This window comes from Delphinapterus leucas, chromosome 21 (assembly GCF_059928025.1).
Source record: "Delphinapterus leucas isolate spDelLeu-1000000601 "Yukka" chromosome 21, BTC_Dleu_Yukka2, whole genome shotgun sequence".
NCBI lineage: Eukaryota > Metazoa > Chordata > Mammalia > Artiodactyla > Monodontidae > Delphinapterus > Delphinapterus leucas.
Window position 1 is genome coordinate 30,648,796 of NC_143149.1, and position 13,992 is coordinate 30,662,787.

The 13,992-nt window shown below is 35.6% G+C and overlaps 1 protein-coding gene across 1 annotated transcript in view; it reads right to left on the bottom strand.

Moving 5' to 3' along the window:
- ADAM2 (ADAM metallopeptidase domain 2) overlaps positions 1 to 13,992 on the bottom strand; it is an 84,225-nt gene that overhangs the window by 15,035 nt on the left and 55,198 nt on the right. The window contains exons 12-15 of the mRNA XM_089903556.1: positions 13,687 to 13,867; positions 9,973 to 10,071; positions 9,664 to 9,859; positions 3,041 to 3,146 (exon numbers count right to left, since the gene is read on the bottom strand). Coding sequence (XP_089759682.1) covers positions 3,041 to 3,146; positions 9,664 to 9,859; positions 9,973 to 10,071; positions 13,687 to 13,867 — 582 coding nt within the window. The remainder of the gene's footprint in view (positions 1 to 3,040; positions 3,147 to 9,663; positions 9,860 to 9,972; positions 10,072 to 13,686; positions 13,868 to 13,992) is intronic.

Here is a 13,992-nt window from a genome sequence, read left to right on the forward strand (position 1 = left end):
AAAAAAAAAAATTAAAGTAGAACTACCATAAAATCCAACAATTCCACTCCTAGATATTTATCTGAAAAAAATGAAAACACTACTTCAAAGAGATATATGTACCCCAATGTTCATAGCAGTATTATTTAAAATAGCTAAGATATGGAAGCAACCTAAGAACCCAGCATTGGATGAATGGATAAAGATGTGAGATATATTTATATTATTTGTATATTATATATGTAATAGAGTATCACTCAGCCACAAATAAAAATGAAATGTTGCCATTTGCGAGAACATGGATGGACCTGGATAGTATATTGCTTCATGCTTTGTGAAATAAATCAGACAGAGAAAAACAAATATTGTATGTTTTTACTTATATGTGGAATCTAAAAATAAAACAAACAAACAAATATAACAAAACAGAAACAGACTCACAGATACAGAGAACAAACTAGTGGTTACCAGAAGGGAGAGGTGTACAGAAAGCACAAAATGGGTGAAAGGGATTAAGAGGTACAAACTACCAATGGCAAAATAGATAAGCCAAAGGGATGTAACATACAGCATAGGGAATATAGTCAGTATTTTATGATAACTTTGTATGGTGTGTAATCTATAAAAAATGTTGGATCACTGTGTTCTACCTCTGAAACTAATATAATGTTTGTAAGTACTTATACAGAAAGTCATAAATATATGCAAAGTTTCCATTATGTATTACTCATAGTAACCAATATAAAGTCAAAAAATTGCAATGCATGCCAAAAAAGTTAAAATGCGATATAGGTGCAAATAAAGCACTAGATATCAATATCCAAATGACCCAGATATTACAATTAGCAGAGAAGCACTTTATAGCAGCTAATATAAAAAGATCAATGATTTAAAAGAAAATATAATCCTAACAGCTAGAAAGCTTCCTTTAGTATATGCTTTAGCAGTTATGAAACAAACTTTTGTGCTTCTGGGCTTGAGCATATGAAAAAGCAACTTATGAATGTAAGATGTACTTTGTATATATTTGTGGTGTCTGGAAATAAAATTATCACTATAAGTTCACGTTTTAACAACAGAGATATAATACGTGGATATAGAAATAAATGTGATACATGTATGTTCTAGCTTTTTTGTCTGAGAAGACTTAGAGATAATGGAAAACGGCAGAAATAAGCACACCTTGTTCTCAGATGTTTACTAAATACTCTTCTCTACTAAAACGAATCTGGGCTACTTAGAGAAACAGCTGAATCCAGAACAAGGGTAGGAAAAATATAACAGGGGCCTAGAACATCTTTTTTTGTGCTGGAAAAATGTGTAAGTTTTTAAAGTGTCATACAGACTTTTGAAAAGAATATTGTGGCCAGCTAAAAGAAACTCTCACTAGCCCAAATTGAGACAATTTGAAAAAGTAACTGTTAAAATAAATGATAGTAATATATTCTATACTATTGAGTCAAATAACAATTGCTGAGTCTGAACTGACATAAATAAATACACAAACATAAATAAATAAATAAAAAGAATACTTCTTTCTACAATACATTTCTAGCTTAAAGGTGGAGGCAATAATGGAGTCAGAAAATCATCAATGAACCTTAATACTAGTGGGTGAAAGTTCGAAGAAGAACAGAATATGTCCATGGTCTCAATATTAACTCTCCCCATATTAACACATTAAACACAAAGGAAAAGAGTAACTTTACAATAGAGACCTAAAGAAAATTAACGTTACCAAATAATTTAACTTAAAATATCCAACTTTGAGAGAAAATGGCATGTACCTTTTAAAAATTGCACTTGACTGTACAATACCACTTCAGTGGCAAGCTTGCCAAAATTTACGACATGAATCTAATGATGAAAAATATCAAACAAACCCAATTTGAGGAAAATATTACAAAATAATTGGCCTGTAGTTTTTTTTTTAAGAAAAAAAAAACAGGAAAAGAAATGGAAACAAAAAGAATGTTCTAGATTAAAATTTAACAAACTCGTGACTCTGGATTTGCTCCTGAACAAGACAAAAGACCTATAAATACTTTACTGAGATAATGAATGAAGTTTTATTGAGAACTGTGGTTGACAGCTACAATAGAGCCATTAAAAAAAAAAAAAACCTTTGTTCTCAAGAAAACACAATGATTTACTTAAGGATAATGAAACACAGTAACCAATTTACATTCAAATGGTTTAGGAAAATCGTTTTGAAGGGAGGAAAGGAGAGGAGAGTTAGAAAAACAGAAGGATAAAGCAAATGGGCAAAATGTAAACCACTGAGTAAAGGCTATATGGGAAGTCTTTTTGCTATTCATGCAAACAAGAAATTATTTTTGCTATCAAACCAAGTTTGAAATAGTATCAAAGTAAAATATTACAGTAACAGTAGCATTCTAGTTCTAGTATATATAATAATCATAGTAGTTAACAATTAACCCTAATTCTAGTTCTAGTATATAATAATCATAGTAGTTAACAATTAACCCTCATATGTGTCAGTCCCATTCTAAGTGCTTTTCATAGAGTATCTAAATTCCACACTGGCACAAGCTCAATGATGTTAGTGAAATTGATATGCATATTTTACATATCAGAAAAGTGAGGCACATGTCCAAAGTCACACAAGTAGGTAAGTATTGGGATTAGTATTTGAAACCAAGATGTCTGCTTGTAGAGTATATGTTCTTAACCACATTGCTTTACTTCCTGGATAGTAAAAATTCATGCATTTTTATTAGATCACTATGAAGAATGATCATCCTTTGTAAAATTAAAGTGACAGCATGCAAAATAAAACTGATCAGTCGTTCTAACTAATGGGAAATTAATGTACCTATATGTAAATTAAATGCTCTGTGGGGTGGAACAAGGGATAGTTTGGATGTGTGAGAAAGATAAGTACAGATATTCTGTACTTGAGACATTTATAATTTGATTAAATATAGTCTTACTTCATGATCAAGTGACATTTCACTTACATGTAAAGTAAATTATCTCATGGTATTTTCAAATATAAAGCAATAAATAAAGTTTCTCAGATAGATTTCCTAGAACATACTTAGGACTACACTGTGTGTACCCTGAAGCATTTGAGCCACAGTTCCCAGATGGATCAGTCTTAGAATTAAGTTGATCAAAACACTCTTGAGTACCAAAACCTGAACCTGAAAAATAAAAATTTGTGGTTAGTCATATTGAACTTACATTAATTTAAAATAATTAATGAGTACACTTAAAATTCTGAGATTGTTTACAATATTGCACAAAATAAGAGCATAATACAAAATTGAAAATAAAACCTAGTTTTAAAATCACAAAAAAACTACTTCAATGAAATATTTAAATATTGAAAGCATCTTGTCTACTATCCAAACAGATACCTTAGGATTAACTACAGTGTGCAGTTTATCTTCTAATTTTTAGTAAGTCTAGAAATATATAAGTATATAAGAAACTTTTTTTAAACAAATAATTGACTCATTGGTCAATAGTGTTTTCATATAAATGTGTTTTCAAGACAAATCATTAAAATAATATCTTACTTTTTTATCCTAATTTCCCCAGACCAAAAATTCTTGGAGTCACAACTGATTTATTTTCATATTTACTATTCAATCCACACACATTATGTGTTTAATTCTCATAAGATTCAGTCTACTTAAAGAGCAGTTTATCATGACTCAATTAATTCTACTCTAATGGGAGGACTGAGCCAAAAACTTTTGATAGGGAGATTTAACTGTGAAGAAAAATGACACAGCATAAGAGGAGCCCCTGTGGACCCATCAGGGTCTCAGCTGACAGTCTTAGAGGCAGTAGTAAACTGAAAATAAGCAGTTGATTTTCATCCCAGAGGTCACTTGGAAACATAGCTATGTGTGAGAAATCAAAATTATAAGCTTAGCTAGGGAAGCAGGCCATTGGACATAAATAAGGCCAAAGTTGGAGGATCTTTTACGACTATAGTGATAAAATTAAGAGACTCGGGGGCCTCAACATATAGTATAGTCCCCTCTTAAGACATTTTCCTGCTTCTAAACATGTGAAGAGAAGGAGATTAAAATATAAGGAGGTGACTTCCAGAAAGCAGAGCATATTTTTCTGCAGTTTCTGCATTGTGATTACATACCTGCCAGGGGAAAGAGTCTCAGTAAATATACAATCTTTCAGTTGAAAGCCCTGGAGAGTTATGCCCTAGAAACAACAGTGAACTAGATATAGACTGAACCTAATCAAAACTCTAACTAAATGTTAACAATTATTGGTTTCTGATTTAATTAAAGTGATTAGTCTCTTACTTCATATACTTAACAGAAGAAAAAGATGGATGTATCTATATAAGATTGCAGTGTCTATATGAGAGAAGCATTTAGAATGAAGACACAGTTTCTGTAAGTCAAAAATGGAAGATGAAGACAGTGAAAAAAATTTTAACTAGGAATATGCTTTTATGTAAAATATTCAAGAAAAGATATAAAATAGAGACATCTACATGTAATTGAGTAGGAGAACCATGGTACATATATATACTAAAATTAATTACAAAGGATATAAATCTTCAAGAAGGCAATGTATCAAAAATAAATAAATTGAAATAATTATGGAGATGTATATGTATATATATATAAATGTATATATATATATAATATAAACATAAACTGAAAGTTAAAAATCTGTATAATAATACAGTATGTACACCACAGTTCCAAGGCACTCAGGAACACTAAGCAGAATTACGCGCACGCACTCCACACAAACACACGTTCAAACAGATAATATGAGGACCGCTACAAACCAAAGACCAAAGAGTGTCTTCATGGCTCAAAGAGACACAACATGACAGATTTTTCGTCAGAAATATGAAAGCCATATGACAGCGGAGTAACCCCTTTAAAATGCTGACGGAAATAGAGGTTCCAATTCAAGATGGCAAAGTAGAAAGATCCCGAACTCACAACTTCCCACAAATACACCAAATCTGCAGCTACATATGGAACAATTTCCGGTGAAGAAAACCTAAAAACTGGCGGAGTGACCACTTCACACTGAGCCAACAAGAGGAAAGCCACACTGAAGCAGGTAGGCAAGGCTGAGACACCACCTTGCTGGAAACCCATCCTGGCAATGGCGATCCACAGTTGGGAGGGAACTCAAAACGTGGAGCTCCTCCCTGAGGGGTGAAGTGTTTGGATCTCACATCAGGCACCACAACTTTTAAGACCTGCACCAGAAAGATGAGCCCCTAAAACATCCAGCTTTGATAACCAACAAGCACTCATGTCCACGAGACCCACAAGGCTATAGAGAACTGTGAAATGCTTCTGATGTGTGGTTTATGCTCAAGGGTCCTACAAGACTATAACTACAGGAGACAGAGTTCTTAACTGGCTACCACACCCAGGGCACAGCAAGAGGCAGCAGTCAGAGGAGCCCAGTCTTTCTGTGTAAGAGGCCTGTCAGCTTATCTCAGTAGCTGTGGCCTGAGGGGCAGGCTTCTAATGAAACCCATGTCTAAGGACCTGCCCTAACCCTTCACAGAGACTTTGGTGGGTGAGTGCTAATGTCATGTTCTCACCCTGCCACACTCCAGAGTGCCAGTATTTCCCAGAGGGGAGCCTTTGCATGCATCTTGTGCTCTGGTTTTTATGTGTGGTGCTTCCCAGGGACACCCCTAGATCACCTGGCTCTAGTGGCCAGGGGGGTTTGCATTCCTGGGTCCCCTGGGCTGCTAACAATTAGACGTTTTTAGCCCCAGGTCACAGCACAGACAGCAGGCTGAAATGCAGGATTAGTCTCGCTGTGAGAGAGACCTCTTTGCTTGTCCTGAAGCTCTGGCCTGAGGGGATGGCATCTGATTTGGGTATATAAAGATAAAATAAACAGGGTACAGGGGAAGATTCTGTTTCTCTGGTGGAATCCTGGCTGATACAATTGTTAAGACAGAGAGCTCAGTGCTGTATTAATTTGGGGATATTTTCATCTTTCCTCAGTGGCAGGGTAGCCAAAAGCCAGCAGCCTTACAGCTAATGAAGAGGTCTGACCTATTTTGAGCTTTGTTAAAATCACCAGAGCACAGTCTGAACATTTTCCAAACTTTCACTTACCTAGAAGATCTCTGTTCCCAGGGTGATTTTGTTATTTGGTTTGAGTTAGAGCTCGGCTCAGCGGGAAAAAGAGCCTTAGTAAACTCAGGGAATTACTGAAATAATAGCAAGGTGACAACAACATTACAGCAGTTGAGGCAAACAAGAGCCTGCTGGGAATTTAAAAGGAAGCCTTAGAGAACTAGATGATCATAAAGGGATGTTGAAAAGCTTAACACATAACTGGGTCTAAAAAGATGTACACATGCCAAGAACAATCCTGAGGAAGAGAAGTCCCCAGTCACTTCTCTGGATTATAGTTAGGTCCTGAACAAGCAAGAAGTGAAAGCTATGGCGGTTTTGCAAACTGCCTGAAGCTTGAAGCTTGAAGCTATCCTTGGCATAGGGTAGAAAATAAAGAGTCAAGGCATTGAAGGGTATCTGATGGGTTATTGGCTTGGCACTAAATTGTACTAATTTGGAGTTTCCCTAGGAAGCCTGGCTTAAAAATAAAAACAAGAACTTGGGAGAAAAAAAAAACAAACTATCAGTGGAACTATCAGAACTCAGTGGATGCACACAGCACGGAATACAGAACCGGAAAAATTAGTCCAGGAAAGTCACTAAACAAATGAGCAGTATGACAAACAACAACAAACCTTAGAGAAATCTGAATCAAAATTGTTAAAATATATTGTCTAAAATTTCTAGTTTCTTTTTCAATTTACACTATATGCAAAAAAATGAAATTATGCTACATACCCAGAAAAAAAAAAAAGGCAACAGAAAATGTCCTCAGAGATCCCCAATTTTGAATCCAGTAGACAAAGACTTAAATTAGCTATTACAAATATGTTCAAGTTACAAATATGTTCAAGTCACTAGGGGAAACCATCTCTTAAAAACTAAATGGGAAATACTAATATAGACTTTTAAATAAAAAAGGGAACCAAATATAAATTCTGAAGTTGAAAACTGTATTAACTAAAATGAAAAACTTCACTACAGAAATTTAAAAATCAATAGATTTAATCTGGCAGGTTTTATTGACCTGAAGATAGGTCAATGGAGATTATCTAGTGCGAGGAAAGAAAGAAAATCAAATGATAAAAATAGTTTCATGGACCAGTGGGACAACATCAAGCGTATGAAATATTGGCATATAGGGATTCCAAAACTGAGGAAAAAACAGAAAAGGGCAGTGAAGTATTTTAAGAAATAATGACTGAAAGCTTTTCAAATTTAATGTATACCTATATCTATATTTTTACAAGAAGATTTCTTTAAAAACTCCACATGGAATAATCTTAAAGAGATCCACAGATCATGGTCAAATTGATTCCACTCTTCATTAAAGACAAGGAGGCCAGGTGACAGTAGGCTGATATCTATAGAGTTTTGAAAGGAAAAGACTAAGAATTCTATATTTGGCTAAACTCTCCTCAGAAAATTAAGGGAGAAATGATAGCATTCCAAGATAAACACAGTCAGGGGGAACTCATCTTTAGCAAACCTTTCCAGCAAGACCTACTAAAGTGCATCCTTAAGGCTGAAATCCAAGGACACTAGGAGGTAACCAGGATCTTCATGAAGTAACACAATGCTAATATAGTAAACTATCAAATAAAGTAAAAGAAAATATAACAGATAGTATAAACATATCTATTGTTTGGACTCTCTTCTATAGAATTTAAAAGATAATTGCATAAAAACAATTATTATAAAACATTTTCACTAGACTTACATAAAGATGTAAGATGTTTGACAGAAATAGAACAAGGGATGGGAAAACAGAGGTATAAAGATGCTTTTTGTTTACTTTTGATATGAAGTTAATATTAATTGAACGTTTTAAGATAGTAATTGTAACACCCAAGCAAACCACTCAGAAATAACTAAATATATATAGTAAAAGAAACCACAAAGAGATTAAACTATTCCACTAGAAAATATCTATTCAATACAAATGAAGAGGTTATTGAGGAACAGAGGGTAAAGTATAAGATATATTGAAAACACATAGCAAAACAGCAGATGGAAATATCACCTTACTTACATGAATAGATTAAACACTTCAATCAAAAAGAAGAGATTGACAGACTGTATTATAAGACATGATCCAACTATATGATGGTTGGATCAGTTAGGCAGATTGGGCAAGGCAGTGATCACCTAAGTCCAATCAGGCAATTATATGGGCCAAGGCTGATGTACAGTTTTATTCTGGATTCACCTCGTTATCTTGGGTGTGACCCTTGTACCCTACCAACTGAGAGCCTTGCAAACATTTATCTTCTCTTCACTGAAAGTTTGCCAGGGATAAATATATGCCCTTTAGTCTCAGCATAGCTTCCTGGCCTACCAACACAGGCAGTTCAAAATGTAGTAAAAGGGGGCTTCCCTGGTGGCGCAGTGGTTGAGAGTCCGCCTGCCAATACAGGGGACACAGGTTCGTGCCCCGGTCCGGGAAGATCTCACATGTCACGGAGCGGCTGGGCCCGTGAGCCATGGCCTCTGAGCCTGCGCATCCGGAGCCTGTGCTCCGCAACGGGAGAGACCACAACAGTGAGAGGCCCGCGTACAGAAAAAAAAAAAAAAAAGAAAATGTAGCAAAAGGTTCTGGAGGAAGACTAAGATTTTTTTTGAAGGTAAAATTCCTCTACCATTTGGTCTTTGATCATCTTGTGACTACAAGAACATTCGTAATGCCTTGTAAATTTTTTTTTTAATCTATTAAATTGACCAATTTCTGAGCAGCTTTTAAGTTCCAAAGATGCAGACACCTCATGGAAAAATAGCCTATGGTTTTGACAGCCCCTCCCCTTCAATTCCAACTGCTAAAACTTTTCTAGTTTATCTTTCTTTTTTCTTGAAGATCTCTAGCTAAGCCAAGCTTGATCTTCAACTTTCAGAGTCTGCATATGTCCCTAGGAACATAAATGGCTGTCAGTTGTTCCCTAAGATAGGCAAAGTTTCTATCCTGCAGAGATTTAAATTAGTTGTCTTTGGTTTCACTGTACTCTAAAGCCTTTAAAAATATCATCAATGCAGTACACCTTGATTTTTCTAGTCATTTTCTTGTAGTTGCATTGTCACTTCTTGCTACATCCTTTCCCTAAATTGAATATTTAACACAGGTTTTATATTTAATGTAATTGCTAAATATGTAAATATCAATACATATTACTATTTATTTTCATATCCTTTGTTCTTTTATTTACTCTGTTCTTGCCTTCTTTTGGGTTAATCAAATATGTTAATTGCTTTTGTTTTTCTCCCCTTTATTAGTTTTTAGTTTCTAATTATTATATTCTTCTTCTTCTATTTATCTTAGATTATAAAACAAATACTTGACTTACACCAATTCTTAATTTCTCTGAGTGCTTTCTTTTATTGGAATGATTGAGTTTTGTTTCAGTTTTTTTTTTTTCCTGGTGATACTATCTTTTTCTATTTTTATACCTCTAGAGGTTAATATATTTTTGACATATTAATAGCTTCATTTCATAATATCCTTTGTCTATTCTAATATATATAAAGATATGTATGTTAGTTTCCAGAAAAAAATATATACAGAAAATCAAATTATGATAAATACCTTCACCAAATATTTCCGAACATTGTTTTATCCCATTCATACATTTTCCGTTCACACAGATCCATTGATTCTCTGCACATGGATGCCCATCCTGAACATAAAGGTCTTCTTGACATGCTGCAGATGTACCATTGCAATATTCAGAGAGATCACATTCATCAGTGGAAGCCCTACACACTTGTCCTTTTGCTATAAACTGGTGGGGTGAAGTAAAGCATATTGAGTACAGCAGAATGTGAACATTTAAATATTATAAAAAATGATAACATTACTAATGTAGGTAATACAAAATTTTTAAAAGGCTCTTACAGCACAAGCATCACAGCACGGTCCAGTAGCACAAGCTGACCCAACATTGAGTCTACATGTGGCTTGGTTACAGCATAAGTCTGGCAGAGCTGCACAATCCTGAAAGGCAAATCAAATGCTCTGAAGTACGTTCCAACTTTTATTTACATTAAATAGATATTTTAATGAGGACAACATATTATATAATATACAGACTGACGCTTAACTTAAATGTTGGCAAACAGAAAAAATAAAACCACTTATTCATTCATTTATTTAACATTTATTGGTCACCTAATGTGCTAAACCCAGTGTTCTTTATATCAGTTGGTTTGACTACATTCGTAGTAGGATTTTCTGAAGTCCCAGAGTCCACCAAAGCCAAGACATCGATAACCGTAAGTTTATTTGCAGGGGTCGGGGGGAGGGATAAACTGGAAGATTGGGATTGACACATGCACATTACTATCTATAAAATAGATAACTAATAAAGACCTATAGATAACTAATAAGGACCCTCTATACCCACTTTGGTAAGAGTTTTTATCATGAAGCGATATTGAATTTTATCAAATGCGTTTTCTGCGTCTATTGAGGTGATCATATGATTTTTGTCTTCTCTTTCGTTGACGTGGTACATCACATTAATTGATTTGCGTATGTTGAACCATCCTTGTGAACCTGGGATGAATCCACCTTGGTCGTGGTGTATGCTCTCTTTCATGTGTTGTTGGATTTTGTCGCTAGTACTTTGTTGAGAATTTTTGCATTTATATTCATCAAAGATATTGGTCTATAATTTTCTTGTTTGGTAGTGTCTTTTTCTGGTTTTGGTATCAGGATGATGGTGGCTTCATAGCATGACTTTGGGAATGTTCCCTCCTCTTCACTCTTTTGGAAGAGTTTGAGAAGGATCAGTGTAAGTTCTTCTTTGTATGTCTGGTAGAATTTGCCTGTGAAGCCATCTGGTCCTGGACTTTTGTTTGTAGGGAGTTTTTTAAATTACAGATTCTATTTCACTTCTAGTGCTTGGTCTGTTCGAACTATCTATTTCTTCTTGATTCAATTTTGGTGGGCTGTATGTTTCTAGAAAGTTGTCCATTTCTTCTAGGTTGTTGAATTTATTTGCATATAATTGTTCATAGTTCAACTCTCCTATGGTTTTTTTTTGTTTTTTTTTTTGTATTTCTTATTTTGTTTATTTGGGTCCTCTCAATTTTCTTCTTGGTGAGCCTGGCCAGAGGTTTGTCAATTTTGTTTACTCTTTCAAAGAACCAGCTCTTAATTTTATTGATTTTTTTCTATTTTTAAATCTCTATTTTATTTATTTCCTCTCTGATCTTTATTATTTCCTTCCTTCTGCTGATTTTAGGTTTTGTTTGTTCTTCTTTTTCTAATTCCTTTAGGTGGTGGGTTACATTGTTAATTCGAGATTTTTCTTGTTTTTTGAGGAAGGCCTGTATAGCTCTGAATTTCCTTCTAAAAACTGCTTTTGCTGCATCCCATAGATTTTGTATGTTTGTGTTTTCATTGTCATTTGTCTCAAGGTATTTATTTATTTATTTATTTATTTTTTTGCGGTACGCGGGCCTCTCACCGCTGTGGCCTCTCCCGTTGCGGAGCACAGGCTCCGGACGCACAGGCTCAGCGGCCATGGCTCATGGGCCCAGCCACTCCGCAGCATGTGGGATCTGCCAGGACCAGGGCATGAACCCGTGTCCCCTGCATCGGCAGGCGTACTCTCAACCACTGCGCCACCAGGGAAGCCCTCAAGGTATTTTTTAACTTCCTCTTTGATTTCATCATTAACCCATTGTTTTTTAGTAGCATGTTGCTTAGTCTCCATGTAATCATTTTTTTCTCATTTCCTTTTCTGTGGTTGATTTCTAGTTTCATGCCATAGTGGTCAGAAAAGATACTTTAAATAATTTTTATGCTCTTAAATTTGTTGAGGCTTCTTTTGTGCCCTAGATGTGGTCAATCCTAGAGAATGTTCCAGGTGCACTTGAAAAGAATGCGTATTCTGGTTTTCTTTGGATGTAATGTCCTGAAAATATCAATTAAGTCTTACTGTTCTATTGTACCATTTAGGATCTCTGTTGCCTTATTGTTTTTCTGTCTAGAAGATCTGTCCATTGATATGAGTGGGTTGTGATACTATATATTGGAAACCCTAAAGACTCCACATAAAACTACTAGAACTGATAAATGAATTCAGCTAGGTAGCAGGAAATAAAATTAACATAGAGAAATCGGTTGCATTTCTTTACACTAATAATGAAATATCAGAAAGGGAATTAAAAAAAATCTCTATTAAGATAGCATCCAAAAAAAAAAAAAAAACCTAGGAATAAACCTGACCAAGGAGGTGAAAGACTTATATGCTAAGAACTATAAAATATTAATAAAGGACACTGAAGATAATTCAAAGAAATGGAAGGATATCCTATGCTCTTGGAAGAATTAATATTGTTAAAATGGCCATACTGCCCAAAGCAATCTACAGATTTAATGCCCTCTCTATCAAATTACCCATGGCATTTTTCACAGAACTAGAAAAAATAATCCTAAAATTTATATGGAACCATAAAAGGCTCAGAATTGCCAAAGCAATCCTGAGGAAAAAGGACAAAGCAGGAGGTATAACCCTCCTAGACTTCAGACAATACTACAAAGCTACAGTGTGGTATTGGCACGAAAACAGACATATGGATCAATGGAAAAGAATAGAGAACCCAGAAGTAAACCTACACACCTATGGTCAATTAATCTTTGACAAAGGAGTCAAGAATATACAGTGAAGAAAAGAAAGTCTCTTTGGCAAGTGGTGTTGGGAAAGCTGGACAGCCACATGTAAATCAATGAAGTTGGGCCATTCTCCCACACCATACACAAAAATAAACTCAAAATGGCTTAAAGACTTAAATATAAGACACGACACCATAAAACTCCTAGAAGAGAATATAGGCAAAATATTCTCTGACATAAGTCATAGAAGGTAATAGAAATAAAAGCAAAAATAGGGCTTCCCTGGTGGCGCAGTGGTTGAGAGTCCGCCTGCCGATGCAGGGGACGTGGGTTCATGCCCTGGTCCAGGAAGATCCCACATGCCGCGGAGCGGCTGGGCCCGTGAGCCATGGCCGCTGAGCCTGCACGTCCGGAGCCTGTGCTCCGCAACGGGAGAGGCCACAGTGGTGAGAGGCCCGCGTACAGCAAAAAAAAAAAAAAAAAAAAAAAGACATACTAAGGAAGTGTATGCTTAAGCGGGTAAGTATAAACCTAGGTCAACTCACCTATAGCAGGGGACCAGTACCGGTCCATGGCCTGTTAGGAACCGGGCCACACAACGAGAGGTGAGTGGTGGGTGAGTGAGCAAAGCTTCATCTGCCGCTCCCCATCACTCCCCATCACTCGCATTACCACCTGAACCAACCCCCGCCCCCGTCCGTGGAAAAACTGTCTTCCACGAAACCATCCCTGGTGCCAAAAATGTTGAGGACCGCTGAGCTATAGAGTTAAGACCTTGAAAATCACCAGTATGAATAATCTACAAACTGCTGAATTCATATACCAATATTTAAGTGTACTCATTAATATAATCCCAGTATACGTCCTTAAGGTCTTTGTTGAAAAGGAAGTTTGATAAATTAGGTAAAATGGCAGTGTGACAGTATAAAAATTAACTAATAATTTTTTATGTAATTCTGGTGTGTAATCTTCCAAATTAGTACCAACCTCCTGATCCCCACAGTCACATTGTTCTCCTTCTTCGACTTTTCCGTTACCGCAAACTGCCACTTTGTATGTTGAACCTAAACGTGGCTGGTTTTGAAGACACTGGGACTTTGACTTTGAAATAAAATGCGCAAAATCTTCCATACTGCAGTTACTAAAGATCTTCACACCACTGGAATGACTAAAAATACATCAAACATCAGACTTTTATGTAACTGTCGCTTCCGTAAATTGACTAGCCTCAGAAGAAAAGTCTATAATCTAATGAGAAATATAGCTAATATAAAATTACTAAATTTTAAGGCA